Raw genomic sequence first — 11916 nt, 5'->3', positions numbered from 1 at the left:
AGTGTGTGATGTATTTCCCACCAGTGCTAAATTTTAAAGAGCCTTTAAGACTTAGACACAGGATAATGTGCTCCAATGTAAGATATTAAAGGCAAGTTTCAACTTTGTAATACAGACTAGAGGGAATGAACTAAGCCTATGCAAATATGCTTGATTGTAAGGACCATCAGTTGGACCATAAATATAAATCATTTTATATTTGTTTAAACACAGGCTTAAAAGGACATTTCTGGTCAGCTTATTAAAAGATACTGTAACAGCCTTTGCCGTTATTAGACATACTCTTATTTTATTGGACATTCTGGCTTTCAGATTTCTAAGAAATACTGAAAAGAACAAAGTATTTGTCTTAAAAGGCGGACCTTTAAAGCAAAATATATAGATTTCCTAATTTTATGATGGCATAGTAATACTTTAGTGATAGTAAACATGAATTGTTCTTCCACTTTTATGTAAGTGCAACGCATATATTTGAGGACTGTTATTTTATTGCTTCTACTCTTTTGGAATACCTCAATTTTGCATTAGAGAAATATTAAATTTTTAATTTACTTTGTGTGTGTGTGTGTGTGTGTGTGTGTGTGTGTGTGTGTGTGTTTTAGGGAAGGATCTATAGGGTGTTCAGGGTTTCATTACTAGATCAGACTCATAGTGATCCGCCTGTTTACAGCCTCCCAAGAGCTGGGATTACAGGTGCTGGCTCCACCATGCCCAGTCTCAATTGCGGTCTCAGCGCACCGCGGGGTCGGTGCCCACACAGCAGACCCAGGGATTGAACCCCAGCCCCTGCACCTGCCTGCAAGCTCTTTAATCTGCTAAGCTATTTGTCTGGCCCTTTAATTTGCGCTTAACATCCACTAATGTTAAAAATGGGACTGCTTTTGTATGCAATAAGTAGTTTTTCTTTTCTGGACTTTTATTTTTTATTTTATTTATTTATTTTTTGAGGAACTGGGAATTGAACTCATCTTTTTTGGATTTTTTAAAAAAAATTTAAAGAATAAAAATAATTTTAAAAATTAAAAACGATAAAGAATTTCAGTTAATAAGATAGGAATTGAACAGTGGTTGTCATATTGCATATTGTTGTCTTCAAATTGTTGTCTTCAGATTGTTTAGATTACCAGATATAAGCATGCACAATTGATCAGTAGTTTTTCATGTTGAAAAGTTTATTTCTAGATTTAAAGATTTAAAATTTTTAGTAGTTAAAAAACTGGCCCCCATTAAAAAAATGAATGGTAACAATATAGTTGTGCTACTATATAGTTGTGCTACTAAAATATAAGTCAAGCTTATTACTATAAGAAAAAATTCACTTCTGCCAGCTGTGATGGCTCAAGGAGGTCTGTAATCTCAACGGAGGCAGAGGCAGGAGGAACGCTGCAAGTTCAAGGTTGGCCTGTGCTACATAGCAAGCTCAAGACCAGCCTGAATTACACAGTGAGACCCTGTATCAAAAAGAAAAGAAGAAAAAAAAAAAAAGATAATGCTATCATTGGGCTTATTTTCTTGTGTTAATTGAAAGAACTTGGGGCCAGGAGATAGCTCAGAAGAACAAGTGCTTGCACAAGGGCCTGACTTCAATCCCTAGTTCTGCCCAAAAAAAAAAGGAAGGATGGAGAGAAGAAAGAAAGAACTTCAGTGAAGATGTATACAGTAAAATATCCATTTCACAAAATATTTGAGAAAAGTGTAAATGTTGAAATTTCAAGGAAGGAAAACGTTGAACAATTCAGGGAACTTCAAAAATTTAAACTATGTCTATATTTCATTTCTAGAAACTATTACAAACAGGTAATATTTGGAAGAACTGGTCGCAGCTGGAACTGACTTCAGTTTCTTCAATCATTTTGTGCATAGGTTGGAGGGAGAGTTCAGCAGTGTGTCTTGCCAACTAGTGATTAAAGTCACTTTTTGGGGGACCAGAGAGATGGCTCAGTAGAATAAGCACTTCTCTGGCAGGTGCAAGGGCCTGAGTTCAATCCCGAGTTCCACCAAAAAAAAAAAAAAAAGTCACTTTTTTTTTAGAACTATGGATGAAAAAATTTCCTTTTAAAACTCATCAATCTTTAAGATAATCCCCATTATTAGTTTAGGCTACTTTGTCAGTTTCCAGAGGAGTTGGGATTGACAGATTTCTCATCAGGAAATTCTCTTCTGCAGTATGATCTAAAATATCAGTATAATTTTTTTGAGTAAATATCTGTTGAGATAAATATTGTTTTAGAGGGGAGATAGCTCAGTGGCTTAAGTGCTGGCCTGGCAAGCGCAAGGTCCTAAATTCAATCCCCAGTACTGCCAAAAAAAAAAAAAAAAAAAAGAAAAGAAAATATATGTATATATTGATACAAAAGAAGATATTGCATCCCTGACAGGGAGAGTATGTAGATAAAATTTATGTTATTTTGTACTCACAAAAAAGACCTATCATACTCTGAGTTTCAAAACATCTATTGGGTCAAAATAGCCTTGAGTCTGTGACTTTGGTCAAAATCAGAATGAACATCTCTTCTGCACTTGAGGGCTCAGTGTGACCTGTTTTCCCATAATTGTTTTCCCAACAGTACCACAGTGCATTCATCATTAATACCTGTAGTCCTTATGACCTGCTGATTTTCATTTTTTGCTCAGTGGAAGTCAGGGTGGCTAATAAATTTACCTGTTTGCAGAAGTTGAATTTTCCAGGTCATCTTCTCTTTAAAAATGGCTGTTTCTTACCACATTCTCTTCCCTTTGCCATAATCCTATTCACTAAAGTAGAAGCTCTTACACTTATTTCCAAATAACTCATTTAACACTTGAAGTCTTCTTTCCCTACAAACACAAATTACCTCTTTCTATACCAGAATTTGGGTTTAGTTTTTCTGTCCTGAATTGTCTTCTACTATCCTACAGTCATTCATAATATATTCTTACTATCTATCATTTATTGAGGGATGACTTTACTCCAGCACTTTTCTAAGCATATGACCTACTTTATTTACTTTTTTGATGACACTTTGAGGTCTCTATTATCTCTAACAGAGAAGGAAAATGAGGTAGAACTTTAATAATACTCCTGAGGCTGCAAGAACTGGAGTTTGAACTCTAGCAATCCTATATCAAGGTAAAGTCAAATTTTTAACAATTATAAGATACAGATCATTGCACACAAAAAAAATACTATCTATTTACTGGGTAAATATGGTATGATGGAAAGACTACTGGCTTTAGAAACCAAATTATCTTTAGCTTTTCCACCTGTAAGAACATGGAGTTATTTCAACTCTGGGAGTTTTGGTTTACTAATTACTAAAACATAATAATAACTACCTTCCAGAATATGTGACATAATGGCTGTGTTATTTTCTACAGAAATTGGTGAAGTTTTTTGTTTGTTCGTTTTTTGTCATAGAAAGGAGATATTATACTTAGAATGAAAATCCATGTGAAAATTAATGAGAAAATAAACTTACGAAAAACCTTTCTACAGTTACATGTGAGTGGTCTTGGGGCAGTACAAAACAAAGTGAGACACAAAAAACTAAGCCAAGGAGACAGGAAGGCTTTTACTTTGTTCAATCATGAAAGGACTGAATGACTTTGTTTAGGTAACGTCTTCGTTTCAACTCTTTTCCCACACCTGCTCAGGACAGATGACATCTGACAAAAAGATTATGGAAAGGGTGTACTACACTAAGTAGGCCAACAGTCATACAAAGTAGCACGCAGGCTTAGAAATACCCTGTGGGTTTTAAATTTCCCCAAGCATTCAGGCATATTAAAACACCTCTAACTGGGGCCGGGGAGATGGCTCAGTGGAATAAGCGTTTCCCTGGTAAGCCCAAGGGCCTGAGTTCAATTCCCGATTCCGGAAAAAAACCACTAACCTAACCTACTTCACCCTCTAGGTGGAAGACACCTGAAAGTGTGCAAATTGGACGCTTCACTCGGGATAGCAGTTGTCTTCCCCTCTGGTAGCGGCGACTCGCGACTGCTGATTGGTTGCCAAGGAGTAAAGGGGTGTGTCAAAGGCGCCGGAAATGACGTATAACGGAAGCGACTTTCCGCCGAACAGTTGGGGGCGCGGGTTTGGAAAGAAGAGAGGAACCTTGGAGATATTGCTGTTGATGACGTGCTTTCCCGGTGGTGTTCAGTTAACCAAAGAGCCAAACACTAGGCTGCTTCTCTGTTTCTTTCTGCAACGTTTCACCGCTTTGCAGTTTACTGTTTCCTTGAGGACCCTCAGAGGGCCAGAGCCTGGTGTGTTGGGGCGAGGAAGTTGTAATTCGGCAAAATTCGAGAAGCCACGGAGGGTTCCACGCTTTTCGTCCTTAGCTCGGCGTGACCGGCGCGATTTCTCTGGCCGCCTGGTGGTCTCGATACTGAGGGCAGCTATTCATTGTGAAGATACTGCTCTCTGCAATTTGGAAAGAAAGCCTACGCTTTTCAGCCTCTCGAACAACTCAACAGGAAAAAAAAATGCCTATTTTTCCCAAAGTATCTTTAAGACCTGAAGTTGAAAACTATCTTAAAGAGGGCTTTGTGAATAAAGAGGTAGGTCAGATAAAAATATTTAATGCTTGCGAATATTTAAATATACGTCCTAGAGAAATAGATAAGAAATGTTTACAGCCTTCGTTTATTACCGCTTGTCTATCCGAATGTGAGTACAAAATCAAGTTGTCCTTTCACAGACACAAATGCCCACTGAGATGAGTGGTGGGTAGAACCGACATTTTAACATTTAGGAGTAGGAAAGACGGAAAAATGGGCATGACAGTGAAGGAGTTTCAAGGATGGAGGGAAGAACCCTGTTCTTAACTAATACCCAGTATATAAAATACACACGTTGACGGAAATTGCTCGCTCCAGCATTGGGGTGAAAAGAAAACTGTAACTTGTTGAGTGCCTCTGTAAATGTTTTGCCAGCAGTTTTCACACTTCCTTGTTGATCGTCCTGTTCGTTTGTAGTGCAAGTTTTCATTCTAATCGTTGAAAAAAGTGAGGGCCCAAGAATCACGTAACTGATCCAAAGCAGCATAGTTATCAAGTAACTTGAAACCCGAAGATGTAAAGAAAAAGAAATTCACATTTAGAATTATAAGCACTTGATTTGTCTTCCAGGTCTTTGAGTAAAATTATTTCTTTTTTAACCTTGATTTCCTCTTCTGTGAAAATTGAGGATGGTTGAAAATACAGTTGTTTTTTTCGGTCAAATTTAAGTGAAAGTGACTTGAACACTTTTGGCCACACAAGTCTTCAAAATGTGGTGGGTTTTTTTTTGTTTGTTTGTTTTGTTTTTTTCAGTGCCAATCACAGAAGTCCTTTTTGAGTGCTGATTCTCTTTGGTTGTAAAACTTGTGTTCCATTCCACTTCACAAAGCTGTCTCTAGACAACTTTGTTTTCCCTGAAGCTTTGGTTTCTCAGTCCTTTTATGCCAAGGTATTTATTAAATGGTACTCAATTTTTTAATATATTTTTCAAGCCAGGACTTTTAGATTCTATTTCTACATTCAGCATTTGCTTACATCATTTTTGGGAAATTTGCATTTCTTTTTTTTTTTTTTTTTAATTTTTAACTTTAAAGACGAAAGAAAAACAAGAACAAAGACAAAAACAAAGCACCATGAGACAGTAAAAATGGTACAGAATTTATATTACATATGTTACCGTCAAATTTGTTGGGTAGACAATAGAAATGATACACTTAAAAAAAAAAAAACAAGATGAAAGATTTATTGGTGGTTGTTATATTGTACACTGCTGTCTAATGTAAATTCTCAGATTACAGATATTAGCATATAAAACTGGTCAAAGTAATTTAAAGCATTAGCTGATACCTTCAAAAGACTGATTTTTTTGAGAAACACTCACAGTGTAGTCTGGAGGGGCCGGGGAGATGGCTCAGTAGACTAAGCACTTGCTTGGCTAGCACAAGGACCTGAGTTCAATCCCCAGTTCCACCAAAAAAAAAAACCAAACAAAAACAAAAAACAAAAATCCCTCAAGGACCACAGTGTAGTCTGGGCTCGTCTTCAACTTGCTCTGTAGGCCAGCCAGTTTGGCCTTTAACTCAGGATACTGATGTAGCCTCATAAGGATTTATAGGCTTTCACTACTGTGCCCTGCTTCATGAGGTTTTCTTTTCTTCTTTTTTCTTTTTTTTTTCTTTTTTTTTTTTTTTTTTTTATTTAGTACAGGGTCTCACTCCATAGATCCGTCTCGTAGTGATCCACCTGTGTTCAGCTTCCCAAGAGCTGGGATTACAGGCGCACACCACCATTCCCATTCTCTATCGTATTTACATGATGCACATTGTTTTATAAATGATCTAGATGTCTTTCTTTGACTTCCACTCTTTTTCAAATCCATAAACTGTATGACTTTACAAAAAGGAAAGCCACCCCTTTGTGAAAAAGCATGGAAAGGAATAGTTAGTATTAGCTAAAACTTAAGAAAATAAATATGTACAAACTGGTCATTTAGTAGGCTGATAAGTGGTGTATAAATACCTAACACCATGCCTGACTATGCCTCATTGAGAGCAGTAATCTGAGCAACTACATTAAAGACAGCAATGTGCAATATAACAACCACGGTTGAATGTTTTTCAGATTCTGTGATTCTGTAAAGCAAGGTGTAATTCCCTAAGTTGAAAATGCATGGTTGAGCTAGATGTGGTGGCAAGTGCCTGTAATCCCAGCTCTCTGAAGGGTGAGGTAGGAGAATCACTGGAAGTTTGAGGGCAACCTGCGCTACAAAGCAAGACTGTCCTAAAAAAAAAAAAAAAAAGTTCCAGTTAGTTATATGGGAAGCTGGTTGTTTGAGTCTTTATACCTTCATTTCTGACAGGTGTTCGCTACTTAGCTTTTTATGGACCATCTGTATTTGTTACATTTTAAAAAAAAATACGTTAAAATGTTGATATATGAATATTATGTTTCAAGTGTTGGTATTTTAGGGGACCTGCCCATTAGCTCAGGTGTTTAAATACCTGCTGAAACAAAGCAATCAGGCTCAGGATGCTGTGGTTTATCCTCTCATCCTCAAGCCAAACCAGACCTGCCCAGAATGCATCCTGAGCAGCAAAAAAAAAAAAAAAAGAAAAAGAAAAACTCCTTCAAATGTTGGTGTTTGAAATGGCTCCTAATAAGTATGCTACAATTTGTGACTAGTTCTATAGAATTGCTGTGAATAGTTAACATGTAAAAATAAGTAGAATGAAATCTTGAAATTACATGAGTAAATGTAGTACATATTAAGATTTTCAAACTATTAATGCTTTGGATTTGAGGCAGTATTTTTCTATCAACCAGGCATAGTCAGACATAGAGGTAGGTATTTGTTACCACAGTTGAGTTCAAGAATCCTGTGAAGTATTACCATTTCCTTAATGTTAACTAACACAGAAATGAGAACTCCAACTTGAGCTGGAGCTGAACAGGTGTTTCATTAGATGGAACAAATGTATAGCCATCTTCTGTTGCTTATTTTCAATTTGTATGATGAAAGAAAAGCATTAACGTGTTCTTTTCATTTCAGGTTGTATCTGGATCAGGCAAAGAAGAAGCAGAAAACAAGTTTGAAACTCTGTTAAATCGCCTGTCACATCCTCCATCATTCACAACTGTTAGAGTGAACACACATTTAGCCACAGTTCAGCATGTGAAAACTCTGCTGCTTGATGAATTTCAGAAGGTTTGTGTAAATCTTTTCCTATGTTCAACTAGGCTTCTACAGCCTTAGTTCTACTTCAGTAAAATTCTATAAATCATGTATTCTAATTTTATAAATGAAGAAATTGAGAATCATAAATATTTTATTTTTCAGGGTTACTTAGTGATAATGCTAGAACTTGAAGCAAGAACTTCTAAATGTATGAAGTTTTAGGATAAATTTCTGAGTCTTCTTAGTCTTGTTTTTCATTACAGTGTACATGAAGGGGTCATTCTGAACCTGTTAATTCATAATCAGAACATAATGATGAGGGCAACTCATATAGTGTCTGGTAAGGAAGATACTTATGAGCTCTTGTGCAGTTATATTTTTAGATGAGTAATTAGAAGGTAGATATTAAAGCACCTTGTTATCTTCAATAAAATTAGGAAATAGAACAACATAAATAATTTGTTTTAAAATCTACTTACAGATTTGACTGACTTTATCAGATCCAAAAGCTACAACTCTTGTTGCATAGGTCTTGCTTTATCTTGGTCTTAACCATCCAGCAGAAAAGTATAAAAACAATATAAGAAGTAAAGCCGTGCTGTTATGTTGAGCTGTAAGGGACTCAGGTCAACAATTTCTGACACTGCCAGTGAAGTGGAACACCCAATACTATTATGGACTACTGGACACTTTTAGAATTTTTTGCTGAGTTAACACACCTATAATATTCAAATGATGGAACTAAACAAAAAAGGGTATACAGATGAATGTCCATTTTGTATCTGTGTATTCAAAATGGTTAGGATAGATATATAGTTACATTCTCTTAATGAATAGAGGGATTTGTTCTAATAGTGTTTGTAAATAGGATTTCATGTCTGCACCTTGTACAGCAAATAACCTCTAGGAAGAGAGTATGCAATGTGTTAATTATTGAAACTGACCTACCAATTTGATTTGAAACTGTCTCATTGCTATTTGTCTCTCAATAAAATTATGGAAAAAAAAAATAAAATCTATTTACAAACTGCAGAGAGCAATTGAAGGTGTGCAGGTCCAGATTTTCCTGTCTAGTAAATTACTTATAGAACTTGGGTATTCTGGTATACCAATTTGACAGGGATATAAAATCTCATGAACTAGGGTCCAAGTTAGTGAATGAGTCACACTGGGTGGTGAGTCACTCTGGGCTCTTAGTTCCTTTCCAAAGGTTAAGATTTGACAGGAAAGCCTGCGTCATGGGCACTGTGTAGGAGACTGGTAGAGCAGTTCCTTAATTTAGTAGGGAAGGAAATTTGAGAGAGTATTAGGCAATAAATCTTTGCTTCTCCATGTCCAAAGTTTAGTGTATGTCCTAAAGAAATATCCCAACTGGTATAGTATTACATGCTTTTTCCTCAGATTTGTTGGGATCACTTTTTTTTTTTTTTTTTTTAATTTTAGGGAAGAGTCTACAGACTTGTAGTGATCTGCTTATTTACAGCCTCCCAAGAACTGGGATTACAGGTGTGCACCACCATGCCCAGTCTCGGGATCATGTATTAAAAATGAAATATTAGACTTTTCATTTGTTTGGCAAGGACAGAAAGAAGCTAGAACCTTCATACCTTCTGTTTTTTAATGCAAAATAGTATGATCTCTTTGGAAAACAGTTTGGTAATTTCCTAAACGGTTAAACAAAATTGGGCAGCCCTGCAGTTCTAGTCCTATAGATCTAACAAAAAGAAATAGACATATATCCACACAAAAGAAACTTATTAGTCTGTGTTTGCTATACATGCAGCGTATGTTCATCTTGGGGAGTGTGTGTACTTGTACGTAATAAATACAATTTGATGCCTTTCACTCCCTTCCTCCCTCCTCTAAATCTCCCCATTTTGGTTGTTGATGTTATTAATCTTATGTTTATGACATATATAATGTTCACATGCATCTTAAGTCTATTGATCTCCCTTCTTTTGCTGATACTCTCTTTGACCCCTTAATAAAATAAAAGAGCCAGTCAAGAAAAGGGCAAGTGAAATGAACAGACGCTTCTCAGAGAAAGTAAGTGCATATAGCCCACAAATGCATGAAAAAAATGTTCAATGTTCCTAACAACTAAAAAAATGCAAATTAAAACAGTACTAAGAGTCCACCTTAAGCCAGAAAAAAATGTTATCATCAAGAAATAAAAAAAATAACAAATGCTGGCATGGCTGTGGTGAAAACAAACAAAAAACTTCCTACAGTGTTGATGGGTGTCTTCTTTTCTATCTTTGCTGGGACAAAAATACCCAACAGCCAAAGTTAGAATGCAAAAGGTTCGTTTAGCTCATAGTTTGTATGGATTCAGTCCACAATCCACTGGCTCCAAGGCAAGGTGGCATGGCACAGGGCAGCACTTGAAGGTGGCAGAAGCAGCAAAAGCAACAAGTGATCTTTGTCTTCTTACCCACTACCACCTCTGAACACAAGAGACTATTGGGGAACATTTTAGATACAAACCATAACACCTCAGAATCAAAGAAAATTTTGAGATATTTTGGTTTTTTACTTTCTATGGGATAAAATGAAATTGCTCAGACCAAGCTTCCTGTTGTGGTAGATAGTAACACTGACAAATTCTCTAATGTGAAATTTATCAAAAATACTGAATGCTTTATAATTCTATATGTTTATTTTTAACAGCAGTTTAATGGATTAAGTGTTCCTGTTCTTCAGCATCCTGACCTTCCAGATGTCTTACTTATTCCTGTGATTGGACCTAGGTTTGTGACCTCTGAATTTTAAAATTATGTTTTCCTTAATAAAAATGTATTACAGGATTTTTTTTAATGTTTAGTAATAGTACTGAATTCATCTGTTGCCTCATAAACAGATTCATAAGTGCAGATTTAACACTTTGTTGTGGAAAATACTATTGGAGAAGACAAGGAATGGGCCCGAGGACCTTGAGTGTAATACATTTTAGGCCTAAATAATGTAGTGGTTAGTATTTTTTCCATTTGTGAAAAGGTTTATTTCATAGTTATTTGATTTTCTTACAAGATTTCAATGTTAAATTAAATCTTTTTTGAGGCACAGTAAAACTGCAAGGGAACACATTTCCTGCTTTCATAGCTGAAGTTCATAAACTTTTGTTAATTCATCAGGTATGTTAAATTACAGTATACCAGGCACAGTTCTACTGATTTATCTATTGGTAAGCCTTATATTTGAAAATAAAAAAATATGCCTTCATATGTTAATAGGAGTTTTGTACCCAAGGAGCATTTTATTTATTTATTTATCATTTTTAATGTATTTCATTGTTTCAAGGTCTCACCACACAGCTTGGACTTGTGGCAACCCTCCTGCTTTCAGCCTCCCCAGCATTGTGATTACAGGCATGAGCCACCACGCTCAGACTCTGTGGCTGGCTCAGTCTGCCCTGGGGGTGGGGCTGGCACAGCATGTGGTGCCAGGGATCAAACCAGTCCCTGCGCTTACCTAAGCTTGTCTAAGCAGGTGCTTTAGTCTGCTGACCTATCTAGCTGGCCCCCAAGAACATTTTAAAGGTCCTAATTATGCTGTAAAATTTTTAAACTTAAGATATTATAATAAATATAAAAATGCTCATGTTGTTAAACCTGTAGTAGTCAGCAGCAGCAAAATGATTTTATTATGGTGTATCCATATATGCAGTATTCCATGGACTTTATGAATAAGAGATAATTATATGTACAATTAATATGTTCATGACTGGTTCAGTGTCAAAAACAAATTACTGTACTTAGGATAATTATAATTCTTTTGCATTAAAGCGCAACTACATATTAATTTATATTTATATACAGAAAAAGTTTAGAAGCTAAATGTACCCAGCTATTAATAGCGGTTAACTGTGAGGAGGTTGAATTGAGCGAAGGGGGATAAGTCACGTGATACTTGAGGCTAACTTTTTTTTTAGCATATGCTTGTATTATTCTCGTAATTAAATCATTGATTTTGTAGGCTTTTTCTATTAGTTTATGTATGGTGAGGTTTGTATACTCTGAAATGAAGAGCTCTTCAGTGTCGTTTGTTGAGTTTTGCCAAGGAAGGGTTGTTCGGTTAACCATGATCAGGAACCTAAGATACAGAGCATTTACATCAGCTCTAAAACTTCTCTTGTGGGGCTGGGGAGATAGCTCAGTAGAATAAGCGCTTGCCTGGCAAGTGCAAGGGCCTGAGTTCAACCCCTGGTTCTGCCAAAAAAAAAAAATAAAAAAATCTCTTGTACTCTTCTACCGTACCAGGAA

At 36.2% G+C, this 11916-nt stretch overlaps 1 protein-coding gene across 2 annotated transcripts in view; it reads left to right on the top strand.

The window, feature by feature from the left end:
* The first annotated feature begins 4061 nt into the window (after positions 1-4061).
* The window catches only part of LOC101569829 (putative methyltransferase NSUN6), a 27555-nt gene continuing 19700 nt past the window's right edge, over positions 4062-11916 (top strand). For both annotated transcript variants that reach the window (XM_023705444.1, XM_023705445.1), the window contains exons 1-3: positions 4062-4539; positions 7529-7684; positions 10325-10404. In XM_023705444.1, the coding sequence (XP_023561212.1) occupies positions 4465-4539; positions 7529-7684; positions 10325-10404 (311 nt within the window). In that variant the 5' untranslated portion in view covers positions 4062-4464. The remainder of the gene's footprint in view (positions 4540-7528; positions 7685-10324; positions 10405-11916) is intronic.

Source organism: Octodon degus, unplaced genomic scaffold (genome assembly GCF_000260255.1).
Source record: "Octodon degus isolate 3935 unplaced genomic scaffold, OctDeg1.0 scaffold00220, whole genome shotgun sequence".
NCBI lineage: Eukaryota > Metazoa > Chordata > Mammalia > Rodentia > Octodontidae > Octodon > Octodon degus.
Note: the sequence above shows the minus strand (reverse complement) of the source record. Positions and strands in the feature narration are given on the sequence as shown.